The sequence below is a fragment of the Mytilus galloprovincialis genome, chromosome 10, assembly GCF_965363235.1.
Source record: "Mytilus galloprovincialis chromosome 10, xbMytGall1.hap1.1, whole genome shotgun sequence".
NCBI classification, from domain to species: Eukaryota; Metazoa; Mollusca; class Bivalvia; order Mytilida; family Mytilidae; genus Mytilus; species Mytilus galloprovincialis.
The window spans coordinates 57,246,639-57,274,070 of record NC_134847.1 but is presented as its reverse complement, the minus strand read 5'-3'; the positions used below and the strand labels follow the sequence as shown (position 1 = coordinate 57,274,070).

General features: G+C 31.7%; 1 protein-coding gene across 2 annotated transcripts; it reads left to right on the top strand.

The window, feature by feature from the left end:
* The first annotated feature begins 1,407 nt into the window (after nt 1-1,407).
* On the top strand, nt 1,408-27,432 carry LOC143047927 (actin-related protein 6-like). Of its 2 annotated transcripts, none has more exons than XM_076221276.1 (12): nt 1,408-1,460; nt 5,283-5,400; nt 5,940-6,008; nt 8,837-8,960; nt 9,352-9,490; nt 10,338-10,394; nt 11,684-11,782; nt 13,034-13,154; nt 14,828-14,951; nt 23,842-23,917; nt 25,682-25,744; nt 27,022-27,432. In XM_076221276.1, exons 1-12 carry the CDS (start codon nt 1,423-1,425, stop codon nt 27,149-27,151), a joined length of 1,158 nt encoding a protein of 385 aa, XP_076077391.1. In that variant the 5' UTR covers nt 1,408-1,422; the 3' UTR covers nt 27,152-27,432. The 2 variants fall into 2 exon arrangements, with proteins under 2 accessions (XP_076077391.1, XP_076077390.1); XM_076221275.1 differs by lacking the exon at nt 1,408-1,460 and adding an exon at nt 1,691-1,887.

The following is a 27,432-nucleotide window of genomic DNA, read 5'->3' as shown; positions in this document are numbered from 1 at the left end:
CCCTTTTCCCGTGACAGTAGTGTAACAGTACAACAAAAACGAACGATAAAAATCAGTCGAAAAAGGCTTTACAGCTTACTAATTAAATGATTCATAAATTATTGAATAATGTGACACCATGGGAATCAAAATCAAGAAGCTAAAATTTAGTATATCTAACTATATTAAAATTTATTGTATTTCACTATTTATTTACCGATACCACTAAGTTAGTTTAGACTGAGACTACTATAACACAGACATACCATTAGAAACAGCGATAATATATGTTTGTAACATAATACGGCATTTTTCCATTGAAGTTTTTACGTGACAATCTGCTTAACAGTTCGGTTTTTGAAAAACCATGGTTTAATATAAAGATTGATATGTTATTCCATTACAAGGAACCATGACATACTTTGCCCTTGCAACTTCATGTAGATAGGCGGAGCTTGGACTATGGTTTAATCCTATATTTTTTATGTTAAACCATGATTTAAACTCCACCTCTTTGTTACGCCTGATTGACAGTTTAGTGAATGCACTAGAACAAGGATTTCGTTTGTTTTATAAAAAGGATTTTTACATTCGTGGAATCCCGTCACTGACTTCATAAATTTCAACGAATTTTCAGACACACCTGTAACGACTCGTCCAGTGTTCCAATTTCATGAAAAAACAGAGAAGGCATCTGGTCCATGTTATTAGTTTTAGGGACAAATTAAAGCTTTTAATTTTCGGGAGTGGGGGTGGGGGTGGTGGTGGTGGGGGGGGGGGGGGGGGCGCTGTTTATACCTGAACCGGATTATTTTTGCCAATACATTTAATAAATGTAATAAAATTTTGTTGTAATACAATTTTGTTGGGGAAAATCTTTTTATGACAAATGAAAGCCGGAATATTTTGTTCTAATTTTTCCCAGGCCCCTGCCAAAAAGTCAAATGGAATGTGCCTTACAGGAGCCCGAGTCCTCAATTCAGAAAAATAACTTTTTTTTCATGTCTGATGTGCCGTATTCCAATGTGGATCGATTTTCTCGTGCCCACTAAGCAGCGGGCTAGAACTACACTCCCACTGGTTTTTTATTGGATAACAAATCACCAGGCCACTTTTGAATGAGTTTACAAAACATATACACCCCGCCTTACTCATTAACATATTTAAACGATCTCATCCTGCGGATTCGTCGTTTAAATATGTAAACTCGTAAATAGCGTGGTATATATAATACATATCTCTGATAGTGATTGATTGATTGATTGTTGGATGTTAACTCGTCCAGTGTCAAATATCTCATGCCGTGTCCAGGACGATAGAATAGCATAAAGTTTGTATTCCAAGATTGAAGAGATTTTGACTGAACGCGAACGTCAAAGAGGACACCCGACTATAGAAAAAAACAAAAAAAAAACACTTTCATAAATTGAAAAAAATATATATATGCAGCAGAGTCACAGGCACTGCGAGCAGAGTCGTGGGTATTGATTGTTATAATGTACATCTTAATTATGTCATTGTATATTGTAAACATTTATTATTATCATACATTAAACGGCAAGCTAAATTACTTAAAACGACAATTGAATGCTGAAATCAACTATAACTTCAAAGTGAAAGTAAAAGTAAATATATCTGTATATCACGAAATACACGTGTTTTCTGTATTTCTAAGGTGCCAATTCTACTGCTTAATATTATGTAAATAATTCCAGGTCTTCCAATTAATTAAAATGAGTAAAATTAACGGATAACTAGGAATTGGGAATTTTGAACATTTCTAAAACAAAACAACAATAAACAAACAGCTAAAAATAGGTTGCACATGGCTATAAAAATGGCGACTGTAGTTTTGGATAACGGCGCCGGTTTAGCAAAAGTTGGATATTCTACAGACAAAAATCCTAGGTAATTATAAACAAGGTTCCCTGTAACACGTATTTACTTGAAACTATTTCAACAATAAAGACAAATGCGAGATGTTGTTTGAATATGTAAAAATATCTCATAATATAAAAATTTAAAAAAAAGGGGGAACACTGCGTTTGAATTTGAATATAATTTAATAAATTATATTCAAAGCTAGTTATAACAATTTCAACCATAAATTTTATGGTTGAAATTGTTATAACTAGCTTTTATTTAAAATGTTATACATAAGAAGTTTCTTTGTTCTGTATGATTTAAACATTTTTTAAATTTATCAAATGTTTATGAGAAGAGCTATAACTGGAAATAAATAGGTACCTTCCTCCTTTCTTCTCATACATGTCATAATATGAATCGGGGACTTTCTATAATAACTAACTATATAGAAAGTCCCTGTATGAATGCACCTGCTCTTTATTATCATATGACATGATGCATATTCATTTTATCAAAGTAATTCACAACACTCTCTTAGAATACTGTTTCTGTATTTAGCTCACCTAGCACAAAAAGCTTTGAAGATGTTGTCCGTTGTTCTTAGTCATTAACTTTTTCTCTGAAACTACTGATCCAAATTTAACCAAACTTGGTCAAAATCAGAAAAGTATAAAGAATAGATAGAATCTTGAATAGGTAAGATAGAAACTTGAATAGGTAAGAATCAGCAAGACAAGATCTACAAATAATTCAACATGAGTTTAAATGAAGTTTCAAAGAAGTTCTGATCTTCCAGTCTCAGAACTCGTACTTTATAGCCTCCTCTTCTGACAAAGATCATGAACATATATTCTAAATTGTGAAGAAGATGCATACAGACACTAGTTCTTCATTATACTATTCAATCTTACGCTTTATCATTAATTTTGCAACACCAAACATTTTTAAAACGTCCTTCCCTAGAAGATGCAACTCAAGACAGCCAAGTAGATTTTGTACAGTTAAAAAAAGGACTGATCATTAGACCTTTATTTGTTATTTGAAAATATTTAATAAAAATAAATTGTCTTATTATTCTTAAGTATAAATTTAATTTTATTATAATTTGACACAAGTCCTCAGTATATTTTTCCTACTACATATAAAGATCTTTTTGGTAAGTTTTTTTCTTCTTTAAACTGTTTATTTGAGTTATTGCCCTTTAATGATGATTATTTCAAAAAGTTCTACAGTGTTATTTGGATATTATCTTGAATTCTAAAATGGTAAAAGAGAAAAAAGTTAATAGCAGAAATGTCAACCATGACAAGAAGCAAAAATAATATTAATATGTAAATAGTGTGATGAATGCTAAGTAAACGGTGGTTTATGTCATGTATGTATGGGGTAAAGGGCTTGAAATTTTAAAGAAAAATACAATTTTGAATTAGAATTTTCATTATTAAAAATGTGGTTGTGAGTGAAACTTAAGAAAAAAAAAATTACCAATGATTTCACTTGAACTTACTTAAAAGTAATCTTACTGAAAATTATTATATATTTTTGAAATGTCAGATGGATAAAAAAAAGTAAGCATGGTAAGTGGAATTAAATATCAAAATATCAAAATATCAGATTTTTGAAAGGTGAGCAATTTGGGCTCTTAAACTTAAAGGAGTCTCTTATTCATGCTTAAGATTTTTGCTTTAAATGTGTGAATTAACATGGTAAAGGTATGAAATCAAAGTATACTTGCCTTGAAATTGAAAACATTTAACTTCTAAGGAAAGAGAAGTTTTGTTGCTTATCAGGTTATGTAATGTCCATTGTCAAACCACTACAATATAAGAAGATTGATGAAAATAGATTTAAATACTTAAAACATTAAGCCAAGAACACTCATATAGGCATTGTTTATAGGTTGGACAGATTTTAGTTTAGATAATTATCAAAGGTTTTAATCATGTCAATGTATATTTTTGTACAATACGAGGATTATGTTCTTTGATATATTAAACAGTTGTACTAAGGTATACAAATGATTCATGTATATATTTCATAACTTTCTTAAAATTGACACAATTGCCAGATTAATCTACAAAAAAAGAACCCAATAAAATAAGAAAACGAAAGAAAGTAAAAAAGATATTGAAAAAAAGTTCAATAAAATATTTTTAAGTTAATCTTTTGTAATGTACATTTATTAACATTTTTTTTTTTTTATTTCATCAAAGATCATATCTTTTTTTCAAATGGAAAATTGAAATAAACAAAGAATTCCTATATTTTCAAATATTGTTTGAACTGTATACACCTTTGACATAAATCACAATAAGGAACTCAGTTGAATAGCTTCATGTTACATATTGAATTAATGAACTTTAAATACAAGTTCAATTTTAAGGTCAGAATTATGGAAATGGTATAGTTGTTCTAAAGAATATTTCTACGTACACATACTTATTAAACATGTTGTAATGTACTTAGATAAAAAGGTTACAAAAAACAGGGTGTCAAATATTTTGATACTTGGGAAATTCAAATTTCCATCACCTTGCAACAGATCCCTGCCCTTTTGGTCATAACACTATTTCTCAGTACTTAGGAGTATTAGAATGTGCTTGAAATACCAAATCCCAAAAGATTGAAAAATATAATTGATACTGAATAAATACATCACATGCAATTTGGTGAGTTGATTTTATTTTGTTCATTTGCTTAGAGGATATTTTTTTCCCCAAGTAAATTCATAATATGAGTGATGGATTTCTCCAAGGAGAAATTTAAGGATCCCAGTGAATAAAATCCTCAGACAACAAAAGCTATTTTATTTATTCAATGGGCAAGTGAACTTAAAAAAGTTAAATTGACAGCTAAACTTCATATGATTCTGTGGAAAAAATAAGTTTTTTTGTGAAGAAAATAGTTTTCTTTAATTGATTACATCCTTGCTATATTGTCTTTGAAGAGTTGTCTCACTCGCAATTATACCATATTTTATTACTTACTGAAAATGTCACTTATCAATTCAAATTGCATTGTGCTATTAGGTTAAAAATGTTATAAACATGTTTGTCGCCATAAAATAAACACCTGTTAAAGATAAGGAGATCTGGTTTAATTGAAGAAGAGACAACTATCCATCAGAGACCAAAAGATGTGTTTTCCCTTTTCTCCATTCTAAACCATATTTGCAGTATCTTTGAAATTGCTTGAAAAATTTATTTTTCTGTTCAAAGAAGGATAACTCTAGATCCATTAAATACTTGCAAATATATAGTTAAATTATTTTGAGATGATCTGCACATGAATGAAGACACATTACATCATTTATTTTTTTTCCATCTTAAAGTAAGTTTTGTTGCCAAGGTAGTAAGGACAAAACATTTTGATAAAATTAGGCAGACTATTCATGCACAGTAGGGTTAATATTAAATTTCTTTTCTTGTTATTTTCAGACTTATGCCAAATTGTATCACCAAGGCAAAAAGTGTGAGAACAAGAACCTTTATAGGAGATCAGATAGATGATTGTAAAGATTTGTCTGGGCTGTTTTATTTGTTGCCATTTCAAAAGGTAAGATATTATATCTGTGGATTATTTCTATCCTGTGAACTAATGATGGTCAAATATATTGAAATTTTGTTACAGCAAAAAAAATAAATAAAGAAGAAAAAAAGGAATTTAACATACATTTTTGAGGTGTTGACCATTGTGTTTTTATACCCCCACTATATGCTAAAGGGTCACAATTGTCTTCCTTCTATCCTTCATTTCATCTGTCCTTCCATCCAGCTGCCTTTCTGTCTGTCTGTTTTATTGCAGTCCAATTTTCATGTCTGTACTTAAGTTTTCTCATTCAAATTTTATGAAACTCATGCAAAATGATAAGTAAAAAAAATCCAAATATAGGCAGTGAGTAACCCACTGTTATTGAGTCATGCCCCTTTATATTTTGGCAAATTGTAAAGTTTGAGCGGGAGCATTGGTTTCCTTAGACACATTCTTCTATTCTTTATTTTTTCTTCAGCAGAACAGTACCAGTATGTCCTTAATTGTTCACAATCATGTCTCATATCATTTAAACTTGTTATATTTTATATGTTTTGTTTTAGGGTTATTTAGTAAACTGGGAAACTCAGAGACAGATATGGGATTACATGTTTGGGAAAGATGGTTTAAAGGTTTGTGTATCATATTATATATCCCAGCCCCTTCAGTTATGGTTTATTGACTTTAAAATTTGACTTAGTTGACATATATTAGTTTATGTTTAGGTTTGTTCAAAGGAAACTTTTTATGATAAGCCAATGATATTTGGTATGCAGTTGTATTAGCATCGGCACATCTTATTTCAATGGAAATTGTTTAGTCATGTACCTTCAGTCATGGTTCATTGACTTTGAATATTTGCAAAATTTACAAGTTAAAGTGTTGCTATTTTAATTTCAACATTTGCATTATTGAAATTACAAAAAAGCGAGACATATCTCTGTGATAACAGTTTATTGTTTAGGGCCAGCTGAAGCCGCCTCTGGGTGAGGGATTTTCTTGCTGTGTTGAAAACCCATTGGTGGCCTTCGACTGTTTTTTGCTTGTCTTTTTGACACATCAGTTTTGGTTGGAGGAAACCAGACTGCCTTAAAAGAACCACTGGCCTTCAGTAGGAAAGCTGACAGTCCTAAACAATTAAGTTTGGAGACAAATACACATGCCACTTGCAGAATTTAAACTAACAACTTGTGTTTATAGCAGTTAGACTTCTTAAACTACTCTGCCACCAAGGCCCCTCTTTACAGTTAGAATAACGATCTACTGTTGAACCCCCGCTTTGAAAAACTGTTTTACCTCTGTCTGTCCATCCATCCATCAGTCCGTCAGTCCATCAGTCCGTCCGTCCCATGAATATCTTTTGTCACATTTTTCTCAAGAACTGCGGTACAATACAAGGATTTCTGAAATTTGCTTTCAAGGTTTATATAAGTCTGCTATACCGTGTGATGCATTTTCAGATTCATCACTTGACAACTTCCTGTTTACTGAACACTTGTATGATTTTACACATGATAGCCAAGTTAATAATTTTCGTCACATTTTTCTCAGGAAATACAATACAAGGATTTCTGAAATTTGCTTTCAAGGTTTATATAAGTCTGCTATACCACCGTGTGATGCATTTTCAGATTCATCACTTGACAACTTCCTGTTTACTGAACACTTGTATGATTTTACACATGATAGCCAAGTTAATAATTTTCATCACATTTTTCTCAGGAAATACAATACAAGGATTTCTGAAATTTGGTTTCAGGGTTTATATAAGTCAGCTATACCTTGTGATGTGTTTTCAGATTCATCACTCAAAAACTTCCTGTTTACCGAAGACTTGTATGATTTTACACATGATAGCCAAGTTGAAAATTTTCGTCACATTTATCTCAGGAACTACAATACAAGGATTTCTGAAATTTGGTTTCAGGGTTTATATAAGTCAGCTATACTGTGTGATGCGTTTTCAGATTCATCACTCAACAACTTCCTGTTTACCGAACACTTGCATATTTTTACACTATTAAAGTTATCCACTTGCGGCTTGGGTATCATCAGTGAGCAGTAGCTCCCAGTTTCACTTGTTATTATTCGTTGGATACCAATTTTTGTGGATTTCTTGGATACAGGGGAACCATGAATTTTAATGTTCAACAAATTGCAAAATTGATGTATGATTAAATGCATGCTTTTGGATCTGCATGACAGTAAAATCATTGTAACAGAACCATATTTTACAAGCAGATCTACATGACAGTAATATCATTGTAACAGAACCATATTTTACAGGTAGATCTACATGACAGTAATATCATTGTAACAGAACCTTATTTTACAAGTAGATCTACATGACAGTAAAATCATTGTAACATAACCTTATTTTACAGGTTGATTTACATGACAGTAATATCATTGTAACAGAACCCTATTTTACAGGTAGATCTACATGACAGTAATATCATTGCAACAGAACCTTATTTTACAGGTTGATTTACATGACAGTAATATCATTGTAACAGAACCCTATTTTACAGGTACATCTACATGACAGTAATATCATTGTAACAGAACCCTATTTTACAGGTAGATCTACATGATAGTAATATCATTGTAACAGAACCCTATTTTACAGGTAGATCTACATGACAGTAATATCATTGTAACAGAACCCTATTTTACAGGTAGATCTACATGACAGTATCATATATGTAATAGATCCATATTTCACAGGTAGATCTACATGACAGTAATAGAATTGTAACAGAACCCTATTTTACAAGTAGATCTACACGACAGTAATATCGTAACAGAACCCTATTTTACAGGTAGATCTACATGACAGTAATATCATTGTAACAGAGCCCTATTTCACAGGTAGATCTACATGACAGTGATATCATTGTAACAGAACCTTATTTTACAGGTAGATTTACAATGACAGTGATGTCATTGTAACAGATCCATATTTCACAGGTAGATCTACATGACAGTAATAGAATTGTAACAGAACCCTATTTTACAGGTAGATCTTCATGACAGTAATATCATTGTAACAGAACCTTATTTTACAGGTAGATCTACATGACAGTAATATCATTGTAACAGAACCCTATTTTACAGGTAGATCTACATGACAGTAATATCATTGTAACAGAACCCTATTTTACAGGTAGATTTAGATGACAGCAATATCATTGTAACAGAACCCTATTTTACAGGTAGATCTACATGACAGTAATATCATTGTAACAGAACCCTATTTTACAGGTAGATCTACATGACAGTAATATCATTGTAACAGAAGCCTATTTTACAGGTAGATCTACATGACAGTAATAGAATTGTAACAGAACCCTATTTTACAGGTAGATCTACATGACAGTAATATAATTGTAACAGAACCCTATTTCACAGGTAGATCTACATGACAGTAATATTATTATAACAGAACCCTATTTTACAGGTAGATCTACATGACAGTAATATCATTGTAACAGAACCCTATTTTAACTTCCACTCTGTACAAGAGGCTATGGACGAAATTTTCTTTGAAGAATATCAGTTTAACTCGGTGTTTAGATGCAATCGTAAGTAGAAAATAGGAACCTACATGTAGTTGTATAACTCATGACCACACAAAAAGTCATTTTAAGACGATAAAATGTATGAATTAATATTGTAAACCTAGAATATCAGTTTCTTTTTTCATATTTTGACACAATTTTAGGTTTAATTCAATTGCTTGAAATGAGATAAAGGATATTGAAAAATATTTATATGTCTTTGTATGTTAGTTCTCTAGAGTATTTTGATACATAAAATTCTTACTATGATTGCTACATGTATTCAGCTCTGTGAAGATAAGGCAAAATAAAACTCGGTTTATTTGGTCTTCCATGTCCTCATTTTGATTGGTAACTATAAAATGTTGATTTCATATTGTGAATGATTTCTTTAATGGAAATTTTTATTTTCCAGCTTCATTTTTATCCCAGTACAAACACTGTAAAGAGAAGGATCAGAAACCATTGTGTTCAATAGTATTAGATGCAGGATACTCATTCACACACATTATACCATATTGTAAGGGCAAGAAACTGGCAGAATGTACAAAAAGGTGAGAAAAATTTTCATGTCATATCATACTGTAACAGAAAAAAATATCTAAATGTTTAAAAAGGTGAAACAAAATGTGCAAATTATTACATATTGTAAAGGCAAGCAACTGGCAGAATATACAAAAAGTTAAGAGCATTCATCGTGTCATATAATATTGTAAAGAGAAGAGGATGTCCAAGTGTAAGCAGTGAGAAAGCAGCACAAGATCACAAATAACCAAAAGACATTTTGAGGTCAACTTCAGACAATTATTTTGTCTATTTGCAGATTTTTTCTATCTACACGTCCAGTCCAAGTGATATCTACCAAAAAATGAATCTGATGAACCCAGGTTTTTAAGAAATAATTCTTTAAAGGGAAAAACACATACCTATTATGCTTTTTATATGCATTTTATACACATTTATGTCTATTTCACACATATTTATACACTAAGATAATTATTTTTATATTGAAGAAGCAGTTCAACTAGATGTAAATTTATACCAAAAAAATTTATTGAGGATCTGAATTATTGGCCAATTATATGTACATGGGTTCTAACAAAATCAATAAACTTTTGATACAGTGGATTCATTATTATACGTTGAATACCAATTTTAGTGGGTTTGTGTGTACAGGTGAACCACATATTCAAATGTTCAACAATTTACAAAGTTTCTAATTTTTAAGCTTTGTATCCAAAGATTTACAGAACCACTAAATCAAATATCCATTAAAATGCAAGTTTTTCTAAATCCAGGAAAATTGATACCCACGAAAATAAATGAATCCATATTAGCTGTCAGTCTATGCTATAAGCCATATAATTAACAATCTTTTTGAGAAAACCTAGATTTTTTCAGGATCGATGTTGGTGGTAAAGTGATGACCAACCATTTGAAGGAAGTGATCTCATACAGGTAAAAAAATTAGAAAAACTTAAATTACAAATATGATTTATGTATTAACATTAGAAACAATTCCACCAGAGGACAGTTATTTACTTAATTATGTATGGTCACAGCAATGGACATTTCAGAGATAAAAAAAAATATTTGAGCTCAAAAATATTGCCACTATTGGACATTGAAGATAAATTTTAGGACATTGAAATGAAAATGAAAATAAGCATAGGAGATTTCAGCTAAACAAAAATGATTAAGGATCACCTCTTCAAATTTCCTATGCCTGTATGGTCCACCCTTTTTAAAGTCCAGATAAGTCTGATATTCATGTTTCCAAAGGCTGCTACTATAGGTTAGGGGATGGCATTTTTTGAAGTAAAGTCCTTTGAGTGATGAATATTTGCAAGATAAATGAAGTAGACTGTGATTACTGTACATTATCAAATAATTACATTTTATCACATACATAAGTTAAGGTACATTTTGCATTGGTAATACAACCAGAAGTATAAAGCATCGCATATCAGCATACCCAGACTTATAAGCTTTGATCAAGTTCATCTCATGCAACTGATGATAATTATAGTTCATTGAGACCTCTCATGCCACTAAGGATAATTACTCTTTATTAGGGGTCTTCCATGCTCCTTACTGAGTCACATGACCAGTGGTCTGATAATAATGATTGAAAAAATATTTACTTAAATTTTCAGGTATGTAGTACTGGATTTTTGTTAAAATAATATTTGAATGTGAGAAAACATTAAGGTTTGTAATGTCAATATAAATAACTTCAAGAGCCACTTTCTGAAGCCCTCTCCACCAATCATATTAATGTATTCCCTAATATGCAAACATATCAGAATTATGAACAAATAATGATTATTTTTTTTTTTTTATAATTACCTGATTTTCAATATCAATCTGTTTTCTGTCCTCCTGAAAAGTGGTTATTTCAAAGAAATGTATACTTGCACACCTTGAAAAATAAGAGTTAAGATTATCACTTTCCTGTAATATAGAGACTGAAATATATTAGAAACAAATTAATACATGAATTTTCCATATCCTGATTATCATCCCTAGACCCAAAAAGCATTGGTTAGTGCCTTGGGATGCATCTATGATCCAAGGCTCCATGTTGAAGACTGTACCTTGACCTATAATGGTTTACTTTTATAAATTGTGACTTGCCAGTAAAAATTAAATTAATGCAAAATAATAGCATCTAGCCTAGTAATACATTTTATAGGTAATGGAAATTATATAAATTTAACATATATGCATTCTATTTGTAATTTCAGACAGTTAATGGTAATGGATGAAACGTATGTTCTTAATCAGTTAAAGGAAGACGTGTGTTATGTTTCTCAAGATTTTATGAAAGATATGGAGATTGGCAGGTATTATACATAGCAGATCATGCTTCAGGTGTTAAGTAGAATATGTGATCATTTATGAAAAGAAATTCACTAAATATCACTTATTATACCACCGCTTTTTATACCTCAGCTTTAAACAATTGGAGGTATACTGTTTTACCTCTGTCTGTCTGTTTGTCAGTCCATCCATCCAACCAAACATCCATCTGGCCATCTTATACCCCTGCTTTAAAAAAGTTTGGGTATACTGAGTCAGTTTTACCTCTGTCTGCTATCCATCCATCCATCTGTCAGTTTGCCATCCGTCCCATGAATATTATTTGGATCTTTCTCTGGAACTACTTCATAAGGATTTCCGAAATTGGTTTCAGGGTTTATATAAGTCAGCTTTACCTTGTGATGCCTTTTCAGATTCATCCCTCAACAACTTCCTGTTTATCAAATATTTGGGCAGGGGTATCATCAATGAGCAGTAGCTCACAGTTTTACTTGTTAAATTTCAGAATTGCCACTGACATGATAATTTAATAACAGATATCCAGTATTAAATACCAGTCTGGTGGACAACAAAATAAGCCGGAAATTTAAAGTGGCATTTGAAATTTAAGGATGGCCCACTGCCACACTACATTAGGTTATGATGATCCCTGAATTCACTGTTTTGTCAATATTTGAAAAAGTGGCTTCTTCAAGCTTTTTCTTGTAAGTTTACCAGGGGCAGAGGACTCCACATGCATGTCAAGTGTTAAATTTGCACATTTTCATAAAATTCTATAAAGAGGGGTGGAATGACTTTTCAGGACATTAAGATTAGACCTTTATTTTTGCTGAAATTCAGGATTTGGCTTTTAGTTTTGCAGGAATTTATGATTTACACCTATCAGAACTGTAGAATTGATGATTTAAATTTTAGGGATCTGGGAAAGCATGCTTCGTTTTTGTTGTATTAAAGATGTCAACCACTCCAGACCCCAGCCCCTCTCAAACTGAAATGATCATATACTGTAAATTCAGAATTTATTGCAATGTTTTTATTATTGTGAAAAATACAACAGAGTTGTAAACGCAATGATTTAAACTCGCACTTTGAATTATTTTATATGAATGCAACAAGATATTTCTCCAAATCGTAAAAATTAGAAAATTAGATTGAAGTCTAAAATAACAAAATCGCAATAATAATTTCTGAATTTACAGTAACCAAACTCTCTTTAAATAATGTTTTGTTTTCAACTCTGTTATGTTCATCATCTGACTATTTTATTTTAAAAGGAAGAAAGGAAAAGAGAATACAGTAGCCAGGGACTATGTATTACCTGACTATACACATATAAAGAGAGGTTATGTCAAACCTTTAGAGGAGACTACAGGCAGAGCTAAAGATGGAGAACAGGTTAATATGCTAAATTCTTAAATAATACAAGCACAATATATTTAAGAAAAAAAATTCATTCAAATTTGAATAACATAAACAATAAAATGTCAGACATGATCAGTGAAATATTTTTTATGCGCACTGACAACTAATTATGGCCTCGCAACGAAGTTGTCGGTGCCATATAGTTTTACCCTTGTCCTTCATTCCGTAATTCAGTCATTCCGTAATTCCGTCATTCCGTAATTCTGTAATTTAGTAATTCTGTATTTCCGCCATTCCATCATTCTGCCATTCTGTCATTCCATCATTCCGCAACAAACCATTATACAGAGTTTTTTTTCCAAACGCCTTCAGATATTGGGCTGAATTTAGGTATGTGAGTTAACCATGATGAGTTACAAATGAAGTTTAAAGTCATTCTGCTCCGCTTATTTTTGACCGAAAAATACGGGCTTTGGACTTTGATAAATTGTTGAAAATCACAGTTATATGGATTTTTTTTCTAAACGCTTTCAGATATTCGGTTGAATTTTGGTATGTGAGTTACTCATGATGAGTTACAGATCAAGTTTAAGTTTCGTTCTGCTTGGCTAACTTGCTGTAATTTCGGGCTTTGGACTTTGAATTTTTTTTGGAAAATCAGAGTTATACAGACCTTTTTTCTAAACGCTTTCAGATATTGGGCTGAATTTTGGTTTATGAGCTAACCATGATGAGTTACAGATAAAGTTTCGTTGCGCTCTGCTAATTTTTGCCAAAATTAAGGGTTTACAAGTTTGAAAATTGTTGAAAATCATAGTTATAAGGACATTTTTCTATACGCCTCCAGATTTTGAGCTGAATTGTGATATGTGAGACTACCATCATGTTTGTGTCCACATGTGTTATTGAAATTGCAGCTTTTCAACTTTTTGAGACGGGCCATTTGTCGCTTTGACACATCTAGTTTTTAAAATATGATGAAGTTTGGCAGTATATTAAGTTGTCCTAAGGAAAACAATAACATACCCTACTTTACTTCTGTTCATCCATCTGTTTGTCAATCCTAACACATTTTCGTTGAATTTTTCCCATGATCTACAAACCAGGTATCCTTTTCTTTGATAGCACTCTTTCTGTCCATGTGAATATGCTACATTTATATATTTTAAGAATTTATCAATTTCAAAGTTGACTGAATATATATACCCATATAATCTTACAGCTAATGACATGTATGTAATTTCTGTTGCATTTTCATCAGGACTTTCAATTCAGAGCTTCTGTAAATTTGTTATCAAGTTTCATGAAAGCATGTTAAACAGTGTGTTTCAGATGTATTTTCATCGGGACTTACAAATCAGAGCTTCTGTAAATTTGTTATCAAGTTTCATGAAAGCATGTTAAACAGTATGTCTCAGATGTATTTTCAAATCCATTATCAACTTCCTGTAAATCAAATAGTGATATCAGTGGTATCATTACAGTTCATTTTGTTCATCATGGAAATGTTTTGATTATTCCCAATGGTGATCCCTTTGAGAGTGCTTAAATAGTGTCCTGTAACTTATATATTCATTTAAATATTGCAAGGTTTATAAAATTGTAAAAATGTCGAAAGAATTGACAAAGGTTTCAGAAATTTACAATTAGGGTATGAGATTTTCTTGTTTTATCACATTTATGATATTAAATTTTTTTTTCTTCAGATTATAAGAATGAATAATGAAAGATTTACGATACCAGAACTCTTATTTCACCCCTCAGATGTTGGTATCCATGAAATGGGTGTGGCTGAAGCAGTGGTGCATACAATTCAGTCTCTACCTGAAGGTCAGTTATCTGTTAAGGTTAGGGAAATTGCATCAAAGTTCAATTGTGTCTACAATTGAGGAAGGTGAAGCATAGGTGTTGCTTCTTCAATGCTTGCAAAAGTGAAAAAAAATGTTAAGTTTCCTGCTAAAGTCAGTTTCAAAGAAACTACTTTTGTGATAGATCAATGATATTTTCTATAAAGTTGCATTACTATCAAAACATATCATTTTGACGACTATTTTGAGGCCCTGTCTCCTAGGTCATGGTCCAGTGTCTTTCAATTGATAAAAATTTTCATTGTTTAGTTTCTGCTTTAATCAGCATAGGAACTTCTTGTGATAGATCAATGATACTTACAAATAATATAGTAATGCAAGTCTTTGTTGAGACCCTGCCCACATAGGTCATGGTCCAGCAACACTCAATTAATGACCATATGAAGTTTTCTACTTAAATTATTTGATAGGAACCACTTCTGGTAGATAATGATTTTTTCTATAAATTTGAATTACTATCCTTACATCTCTACACTGTTTGACAATAATTTTGACGAGTCTCCCTGTATTTTATGGTCCAGCGCAGGGTTTCCCCTGGGTCAATTATTTTTTTCGCCACCTCTTTAGCCAAAACAATATATTTTTCGCCACTTTATTATTTTTTTTCGCCATATGACACAAATATATCTTTCTTTTGAATTCCCCTCCCTCAAACCTAGGGATCATGGATTTCTTGCTTTTGAACATTATCCTTCATAGGCAAGTTTTCTTTTCTGGACTATCATTAAAAGAAGGAGAAGAGTCGTCAAAATTTTGCTTCAAACACGTGCGTCGCAAAGTCACGTTAATAGATCCTTTAAGTGACATGTAACGAACGCCATTCAACCATATCATTTTCTCATTACAATCAAAACCTTTATTAATTAGTCCTTTGATGTCGATAGGCATAAAATGCAATCAGCTGATTATTGATTTTCTGTCAAAATCTTAACGAGTTCAAGGTGAATTCCGAGTATTGTCTGACCAGGTAAAGACCGAGAAATCCGAAAAAAGTAAACAAACAAGATGGTTGAAAATAAATCTTTTTATATATTTCTTTCGCCAAATTCTTTCGCCAATGACGAATTTTAATTGCCACAATTATTATTTTTTCGCAAATTGCGAAAATGGCGACCGCCAGCGGAAACCCTGGTCCAGTGACTTTGAATTATCTAGCAATGTTGCTGTCCATCAGATGTCTTTTTATGAATTTTCTGTTGACAGGAGAGACATATCTCTGTGTCAACATCTTATGTGTTTTCTTCTTGCTTTATTTGATATATGTATATTGGAACAACAACAAAAAAAACCAAAACACCAAAAGCATGCAAACATAAGATGTTTTTTTTTTCCTTTTTAGCTCACCTGGCCCAAAGGGCCAAGTGAGCTTTTCTCATCACTTGGCGTCCGGCGTCCGGCGTCGTCGTCCTGCGTCCTGCGTTAACTTTTACAAAAATCTTCTCCTCTGAAACTACTAGGCCAAATTTAACCAAACTTGGCCACAATCATCATTTGGGTATCTAGTTTAAAAATTGTGTCCGGTGACCCCGCCAACTAACCAAGATGGCCGCCATGGCTATAAATAGAACATAGGGGTAAAATGCAGTTTTTGGCTTATAACTCAAAAACCAAAGCATTTAGGGCAAATCTGACATGGGGTAATATTGTTAATCAGGTTAAGATCTATCTGCTCTGAAATTTTCAGATGAATCTGACATTCCGTTGTTAGGTTGCTGACCCTGAATTGGTAATTTTAAGGAAATTTTGTTGTTTTTGGTTATTATCTTGAATATTATTTTAGATAGAGATAAACTGTAAAAAGCAATAATGTTCAGCAAAGTAAGATCTACAAATAAGTCAACATGACCAAAATGATCAGTTGACCACTTTAGGAGTTATTGCCCTTTATAGTCAATTTTTAACCATTTTTCGTAAATCTTAGTAATCTTTTAGAAAAATCTTCTCCTCTGAAACTGCTGGGCCAAATTATTTGAAACTTGGCCACAATCATCATTTGGGTATCTAGTTTAAAAATTGTGTCCGGTGACCCCGCCAACTAACCAAGATGACCGCCATGGCTATAAATAGAACATAGGGGTAAAATGCAGTTTTTGGCTTATAACTCAATCAAAGAGCTGATAGCTCTGAAGTGGAAGAAGGTGAATAAAAGGTAACTTGAATTACCATAAAAGCAGCCCCACTTACCCGGTGGCAAGGCTGCTTTGTTCCATTATCGTTAAAATGTATTTTTTTTCTTCAAACAAGAAAAGGTCATAAGTTCATGGATTTCCCATCCGTACAATCATTTTCTATGTTCTGTTGACTATGAAAATTAGGTAAAATCTTTAATTTGGCAGTAATTAAGAAGATCATATCAAGAGGAACACATGTGTACTAAGTTTCAAGTTGATTGGATTTCAACTTCATCAAAAACTACCTCGACCATAAACTTTATAACCAGAAGCAGGACGGACGGACAGACTAGAAAACATATTGCCCATAAATGGAGCATAAAAATAGTAAGACTTGTTACATACCTGCCAACTTTTGAAAGTTCCCATATGGGTTTTTACTGCACAACAATTTTAAAGGTTACAATTTTTAGCGACGTATTTTGTAAGATCTGGATTGTCTAGAAAAAGTGTCATATTTGTATGATGAACTTACATGCCTTTTCCTTAAGTCTGTTTGCATGATTCTAGTTATATATTAAATCGGTAGAAAAAATATACATGAAGCTAGCAGACCAGGGTTTATTTTCCAGATTAAGAATATTAGATGCTTGTTGAAATTTCCAATTTTGAATTATGCACAAAGATGGACCTTTAACAGGTTGGGAACAACACTCCAAATGAGGGTAACCTAACTGGAAGATCATCACAACCCACTGTAAAAAATGAACACAAAATAGAATTTTTCAATAAAATGCTGAAAATAGGCTTTAAAGTATTAAAATGCATTGCAAAAAACAAATATTTCATTAAATAAATTTAAGTAGAATATTCCTTTGATATTCCTTTTCATATTGGATACAAATTTTATTGAGTCTACTGCAGACACTTTGTAGTCAAAGTGTTTCAACTGAGGTACTACACAGGCGTCAAAAGGCGTCATTATGGAGTAAAGGGGGTGGCGTCAAAAAGCGTCATTATGGAGGAAAGGGTTAAAGACCAAACAGCCTATTCATTTCTACCAGTGATTTTTCCTTAAAATTCTGTGTGAAGGTATTTCATGATTTGAGGAACAAAATATGATGAAAAAAATCGGGGGTCACCGACTTAGTTTTGTCGCTATAGCAACCTCAGATTCGTGTTTTCCCGAATATTAACATAATATGTGCTTGTTATATAAACTCTCCAAAAAATACTTTATATCAAACCTACAAGCATAATTCTTGTTTCACGTTAAACATTAGATTTGTATCTATCAAATACAGGTTCAAGAGTTTTAGACTCGTATTGTTTTGATCTTTAAAAATATGATTTATTTCATTCCCGCCAAAAATAAAACGTAAAAATGAAAAACGTTTCCAGTATTAAATAATATCTACCAGTGATTTCTTCATAATAATTTCAAGAAGGAAAGTGCCATGTGTACTCTTCAAAATAAAGCAATAAAAAGCGTATGTCACCGACCTTTCAAAAAAGTTATAAGTAATTTTCATGTTTTTTTCTCGTTCATTTTGAAGAAAAGAGTTGTCTTTCTTCAGAACATTGCATCTGACGTCATAGTACAAACTTTCCTTACTGGCGCACTATTTGAAAAAAAAATCGCAATTAATTGGACGTTTGAAACCCACATTTAAATTTCCAAGAATGACAACTATATTCACCTACTTTATTATCCGGTAATACAAGAGATTAAATGCATGTGTCAGTATCAGATCTTACGATGTTGCCGCACAATATTAACCTTCAGAAACACCATCCGTCGGAATGGAAAATTGTTTAAAATAACCTTTCACGCCGCTTTTGTTAGGAAAGTATGTCTTTGTCCTCTGTCCCACATAAGCAAAATGATTGAAAATAAAAAAGATATGAAAGATGGCACTGGTTAACTTACATGACTATACCAGACTAGATGTGCTTTTTTCTTTTTCGCGTCAATTTCAGAAGATTGCCGTAACGAACTCATTCGGTACTGTTGAAAGACGGACATACAAAAGCATGGACGGAGTTCTTTATACCATTATTTTTGCCGACCTAGGACGAACGTTTAGAAATTATTGCATCGAGTTTGTGAATTCATTATTTTAGAATAATTAAGATATTAGGAAATAAAAATTATAGGTATAATATATGAATGAAATTTTTGATTCCAAAACGTTATACATCTATCTTAAAATACAATCCTTTTATTACTACCTCATGTATTTTCAATAAACGAGACAGTAAATATAAAATACAAAAAGTTTTTGATTCAAAAATTAATTTAGAAATAATTTTCCGTTGAAAACTACAAAGTAAGATTTCTCCAACAGGATAAAATATAATAAATCTGAATTGCTCATTTTGGAAATTAAAACAAAGAAAAGGTTGTTGCCGGCATTGAAAATCGAAATTTGTTTTCAATCTTTCCGGTCACAGTTGTAGCTAAATGAAAGGGAGCGATTTTATTTAAGATATTATTCTTGGAGCAATTGTTTTTGTCATAAGTTAAACTTACAACAATTTAGTTTTAAACACCGAAAATTTTGATTTTAATTCACATTCACATTCACATTCGCTGATTATTAGTTTTATTAATACTTTTTGCCTTACAGATAAATTCCTAGTGCATGTAGGGTGAAACTTAAAAGTTTGGTTGACTTCCTTAATTAATGTTTACTCAAGCTCTGTTATTAGAATTGACATCTTTATATATCGGTATGTAAACCTGTATACATGCTATTTAATTGAATTGGACGTTATCAAAATATAATTATACAAAATATACAAACAAAGCAAGCAGGCAAACCAAAGTGTTGATCTACATACATTAGAAAATTAGCTGTAAGCTTCAGTGAGATTAGACAATATGTTTATCATTTCTCCTTAAGACAATTTGAAATGAAACAAATGACAAACAAAAATGACCCTTTGTTATCATTTTATTTTATTTTTACTATAAGATTTTGTCAAATAAGCAGTATAAATAAATTTTAACTTCATTGCAAGATCGGATATTATTTTACGATAATAATCCAGACATCAGTTACATGCACATGTTGCCAGTATGTCAAAACTTTTAGGAATATTTGATTATGGGCCTAACCTTGTGAATACTCATTTTCTTTTAATTTTTGAAAAATTGACACTAAGTTTTAAGTTGATAGGACTTCAACTTCGTCAAAAACTACCTTGACCAAAAACTGTAACCAAAAACTTTAAACCTGAAGCGGGACAGACGGACGGACGAACGAACGGACGCACAGACCAGAAAACATAATGCCCATAAATCGGGCAAAAAAACACCTTTCACCTTACCTGTACACAATCGGCGCAAACGAAAGACAAAATCTACGCAAGTGAAGAAGAAAAAAAATGAAATGCAGATCGACGCAAATATAAGACAAAATCTACGCATGTGAAAGAATAAAAAAAAAAGTTAATGCAGAACGGCGCAAATGCAAAAAGTTGAGATCAAAATTTATATTTTATTATTTTTATTAGAACGAAGGTTAAATATAGTGTAGTATCTTATGTGTCCATTTGTGTTAAATCTCCACAGGATATTAAAGTAGCGCGACGCATAATAGTTCCTCTTTTTTGGCAGACGTAGCGTACCTACGTAGCGTACACCATGTTAGAATCCGTGAAAAACGCGAAATTGGACGTTATAATTTGACGTTTTTTCATTGCTAGAAACAACGTCATAGAGCTTTTATGTCACTACCAAGTTGCGTTAGCTGATGCGCATAAACAATAGGCTGTTTGGTCTTTAAGTACTGAATGGTCAAAACATCATGTTTTTTTTTATCGACATAAATTTTGTCATAAATGTAACCAAATGATGTAGAAATTGTGTTTTTTCTTCAAATTTCCATCAAATTGTAATGTTTATAGTTCCATTATTGCCTCTCTATTTGAATAAAATAAAATAATAAGAAGAATCTGTTTCTTGTTTTGTTTTGTTTTGTTTTTGACAAATGATTGTTCACTGCTAGCAAATGAATCATTATATTTATATATCTTATCTGTATATATTTTTGTTCATGTCTTCATCTCCTTATCATTTGTAAATGTATAGACAAATAAGAAAGAAATAAGCTCCACATGTATATTTGCAACATCGTAAATTAATTAAAAGAATATCTTATCTGTATATACTTTTGTTCATGTCTTCATCTCCTTATCATTTGTAAATGTATAGACAAATAAGAAAGAAATAAGCTCCACATGTATATTTGCAACATCGTAAATTAATTAAACATTCGGTTGTAAACAAAATTATGATATAAACTTCAATTTAATCCTTGAAAGGAGGTCTAGATTGCTAAAATAATTTATAAATTTTAATTTTTTTATTTGTCCAAAATCATTTAAATTCATTTAATCAACATCCTTTTATGATTATTTGATTAAAATATTCATCATTTATAGTCTTTTTACAATTTACATTTTTAAAAGCAAAATAACTGAAAACAGGATAAAACAAAGGGAAGTAACAAAAAAGTATTTCAATATTCCCAATACACATAGTTTTGATAACACAACGGCAGTTAGTCGGAGGTAAACATCGTTGATTACCAGTATGTTTGACACCCAAGCTGTCAAGTGAAGCCATATAATTATACATCTTCTTTGATGTTCAGGTAAAATTTAACACAGGTGTCAATTACACCCGTACAGTAGTAAGAAATGATCAAATATGGCGTCTGAAAAATTTCATACACGGGAGTTTTTTTCTCCTAAACGGGAGGTTCACATGTATGTTACGAAGGGCATCTAATTCACATGACAAAGGAAAACCATGTATAAAGACAACACTTTATATATCCTTTTTATTTATATAAAAACAAAATCTTCTTGTCTGCAGGATTGCAAATTCGTAACTTCAAGGTCGAACTTGTAAACAGGGCGAGTTGTCCCGATACCAAATTCACGCATGCGTAATACAAATATCTACAGTTAAAACATCCTGTTACAAGTAAACAAATAACGTTCATGTGGATGAGATGAAATCTAATAATTTACATAAATAAAAGGGTCATATTTACGATAGTGATTGTTTTACAATCATAATTTACAAATTAAATGATTCAGCTAATCATGTGTAAAAATCGGTGTCAGGAATCTAAGTTGTTTTGAAATTGTAATACACGAAATGAATGCGGCATACGGAGACTCAATGCCAATGGTCAGCCCCTTAAGTCTTCAGAAGACTTGACGTCTTCTTCCACTAAAAACCAAAGCATTTAGAGCAAATCTGACATTGGGTAAAATTGTTAATCAGGTGAAGATCTATCTGCCCTGAAATTTTCAGATGAATTGGACAACCTGTTTTTGGGTTGCGGCCCCTGAATTGGTAATTTTAAGGAAATTTTGCTGTTTTTGGTTATTATATTGAATATTATTATAGATATAGGTAAACTGTAAACAGCAATAATGTTCAGCAAGGTCAGATTTACAAATAAGTCAACATGACCAAAATGGTCAGTTGACCTCTTTTGGAGTTATTGCCCTTTAAAGTCAATTTTTAACCATTTTTCGTAAATTTTATATATCTTTTACTAAAATCTTCTTCTCTGAAACTGCTGTGCCAAATTGATCCAAACTTGGCCACAATCATCTTTGGGGTTTCTTGTTTAAAAAATGTGTCTGGTGACCTGGCCATCAAACCAAGATGGCCGCCACGGCTAAAAATAGAACATAGGGGTAAAATGCAGTTTTTGGCTTATAACTCAAAAACCAAATAATTTAGAGAAAATTTGACATGAAGTAAAATTGTTAATCAGGTCAAGATCTATCTGCCCTGAAATTTTCAGATGAATTGAACAACCTGTTTTTGGGTTGCGGCCCCTGAATTGGTAATTTTAAGGAAATTTTGCTGTTTTTGGTTATTATATTGAATATTATTATAGATATAGGTAAACTGTAAACAGCAATAATGTTCAGCAAGGTCAGATTTACAAATAAGTCAACATGACCAAAATGGTCAGTTGACCTCTTTTGGAGTTATTGCCCTTTAAAGTCAATTTTTAACCATTTTCGTAAATTTTATATATCTTTTACTAAAATCTTCTTCTCTGAAACTGCTGTGCCAAATTGATCCAAACTTGGCCACAATCATCTTTGGGGTTTCTTGTTTAAAAAATGTGTCCGGTGACCTGGCCATCAAACCAAGATGGCTGCCACGGCTAAAAATAGAACATAGGGGTAAAATGCAGTTTTTGGCTTATAACTCAAAAACCAAATAATTTAGAGAAAATTTGACATGAAGTAAAATTGTTAATCAGGTCAAGATCTATCTGCCCTGAAATTTTCAGATGAATTGAACAACCTGTTTTTGGGTTGCGGCCCCTGAATTGGTAATTTTAAGGACATTTTGCTGTTTTTGGTTATTATATTGAATAATTTTATAGATATAGGTAAACTATAAACAGCAATAATTTTCAGCAAAGTAAGATCTACAAATAAGTCAACATGAACGAAATGGTCAATTGACCCCTGTAGGAGTTATTGACCTTTGTAGTCAATTTTCAATCTGCTTCCTTTGTTTAATATTCACATAGACCAAGGTGAGCGACACAGGCTCTTTAGAGCCTCTAGTTTGTATGTTCAGTAAGAAAATTCTTAAAGATCTGTGAAAATAAATTTAAATCCAGAATAGAAGTAGACTGGTACCTCACATTTTGTCTAATTCCTAATATTTATAATATTTTTATTTTACAGAAATGCAGCCCCATATGTACAATAATGTTATACTAACTGGAGGTAACTGTAAGATGCCAGGTTTTTACAGTAGAATGTGAGTTTATAATGTAGTGGTTAAATATAAAACATAGTTGAGGCAGGTTTCATGTGTAAATTCAGATGAGTGTACACAATGACAATGAATACAATGTATGTAGACAACAAAAGACCAAGAGAAATTATTTCAGCCCATTTAAACAAAAAATGTTGACTTAAAAGTCATGGTTTATTTTTTCAAACTATTAAGTTATACCAGAAGTCACTGTATATAAAATTGAGAATGGAAATGGGGAATGTGTCAAAGAGACAACAACCCGACCATAGAGAAGACAACAGCAGAAGGTCACCAACAGGTCTTCAATAAAGCGAGAAATTCCCACACCTGGAGGTGTCCTTCAGCTGGCCCCATAACAAATATATATACTAGTTCAGTGATAATGAACGCCATACTAAACTCCAAATTGTACATAAGAAACTAAAATTAAAAATAATACAAGACTAACAAAGGCCAGAGGCTCCTGATTTGGGACAGGTGCAAAAATAAGGCAGGGTTAAATATGTTTAGGAGATCTCAATATGTCTGCAAACCTGTATCAACATTAAATTTTGAAGTAAAAACCTAGTATTATGATTTGTGTAATACAAAAACTCAAAATTGAATAAAACTGTGTTGAATGATAGTACACGAATAGGATTGTCAATTTCAAATAAATCTTGATTAACAGTACTTGGTATTCAGAACTCACATTTTCATAGCTTAAATATAGATCTGTATGTGAACTTTTCTTAAATCCCAATAATTGAATTGAATTCTTGTTCATTTGTTGATAATCTCAATTATTTTGAAATGCATGAAATAATTTCTGAATATACAGTAGTATTTCCTGATAAGAATATTGCGAGTGAAGTCACCTTAGTTTTTGTCTATATAACAGGGTTTCCGCTGGCGGTCGCCATTTTCGCAACTTGCGAAAAAATAATAATTGTGGCGATAAAAATTCGTCATTTGCGAAAGAATTTGGCGAAAGAAATATGTAAACCGATTTATTTTCCTCCATCTTGTTTATTTACTTTTTTTCGAGTTTCTCGGACTTTACCCGATCAGACAATACTCGGAATTCACCTTGACCTCATTAAGATTTAGACAGAAAATCAATAATCAGCTGATTGCATTTTATAGCTATCGACAACAAAGGACTAATTAATAAAGGTGTTGATTGAATTGTTTCACAAAATGATATGGTCAAATGGCTTCCGCTATAAATGTCACATACAGAATTTATTTACATCTTTGCGACGCACGTGTTTGAAGCAAACTTTTGACATCTCTCCCTTTAAAGATAGTTTTGAAAAGAAAGCTGTTGTTGTGACGAAAATTGTTCAAAAGCAAGAAAAATCTCCGATTTAAAACTTTAATTCTTTTATCCTTTGACGTTAACAAAGTCGTTTGAGTGACACATGCACGTGTTTCAAGCATAGTTGTACGTCTCAACTTTTTCATTTACGATGGTCAAGAAAAGAAAACTGTCGTTATGAAAAAAATCTATTTAAAAGCTGGAAACAACCCCTCGAATGAGAGTAACCCTTCAATGTAATGACTACACATGAAATGAGGGATCAATTTCATGTGATAAAAGCTTTTGTTTTGTTGTAAAAATTACTTCTTAGTACAAAAGGGCACAACAGGAAAAATATATTTCTGTTACTTGGCGAAAAAAATAATAAACTGGCGAAAAATATATTGTTTTGGCGAAAGAGGTGGCGAAAAAAATAATTGACCCAGGGGAAACCCTGTATATAATGATGTGATTTATTTTAGGGAAAGGGAAACTAGAAGTATGACCCCAGATGAGTATGACCTTTGTATGAAAAAACCTGAAAAGTAAGTACTACTAAAAGACAAAGGATGTATGTTTATGATTGTGACAATACCCATCAAATTACTCGTAAATTAAGGATTATGTACCCTTGTGTTGATTCAAAGCTAAACATATGGAAATTTTATAGATAATCCACAGCCTTTCTCCTTGTACTCTCATATTTGGCAATTCGGTGCTTGATAGATAGAGGATTACTGCATGAAGTGCTTGCAATGATTTCCTTAAAACAAGTTCCTAGATTTAGATATATGTTAAAACAAATATAAAGATGGACTAATTCAAGTACACCTTCTAGGGTGCGCCTGTCTTACGTGATTCAGCAAGAGTTTTTTTTGGAATTAAAGGTTGTTAAGAACTTTTTGTAAACATTAAATGATAGCACATCATAGAAAAACAAGTGAGGAATCTATGTTTAAAACTCTATAACAAAAGTCTCTGTATTAAAGTCTGTGGATTTTCTACAAAAATCTTGATATTATTTGCAACAAAATCCCCTTCTATTTAATACAATGACACAAAAGGTAATAATGCTTTGCACGAAGTTTCCCCTTGTTATATGTATAAAATGGCCCATCCATTTTTCATTATCTTTGCTTTTTTGATAAAACTGCAGATTGAAAATTCCATAATTCACATGGCTACAGAAGGGTCCTAAACCTTAAAATGAACTACCAGTATGTTATGAAACAAAACCTTAAATTAGACTGGAATGATTGTCAAGCACTTAAAATGTTTCAGCAGTAATGAATTCTATAAAAGCCCAAAAGAAAAGATATTATGAAATACCCGCGAGAAACGAAATTATTTAATTCAAACTGGAAGCATTGTCAAACACTGAACTAACAATCAAGAGTTGCTGTTTTATTCATAGCATATATATATGTTTTTGATCAATTTTTAGAAGCATTGTCAAACACTGAACTAACAATCAAGAGTTGCTGTTTTATTCATAGCATATATATATGTTTTTGATCAATTTTTAGATCATATATATAGGATGCTAAAATTTACATCATTTTATCTGATTTCTGGTTGTCACACCTTCCCTTTAGTCAGAAGTTTGACAGTCTTTCGCAATATCACTATTATTACAGCAAAAAAGTTAAATATTTTTGAAATCCTGACAGTAAAAAGTACATTGTGCAAAAACCTTTAGAAAAAAGGTTCAACAATAAATTTAAGTACAATTGGTAATGTTATTGAAAATTAATGAAGTAATAATTTAAAGAAGCTATGATGATTGTTCCTCCGACTGATTTTTATCAATTCTCTTTCTTAGTCCTAGTACATATGCATGGGAAGGAGGAACCATATTGGCCAGAGATCCACAGATTAAAAAAATGTCAGTCACCAGGGAGGAATATGAGGAGAATGGACATAACATTTGTTTTGAGAAGTTTGATGTATGAAAGATAAAAACTCATCATAATCCAGAACAAGATTTGTGTACAATATATCTAACGAAGACTGTTATGGCATAACAACATTAGACCAATGTGTTTTCATAGTAATAATGTTGTGTAAAAAGAAGATTGAAAACAGAGAAGAGACTGTTGTGAAGAATCACTGAGATTGATACTAGACCAGTAATGAACAGATTGACGAGAGATGATGATAGAATATTGTATTTAATGCTTATATCAGCTAATGTATATAATACTACCAAATGTAATAAATATATCAAAATTTG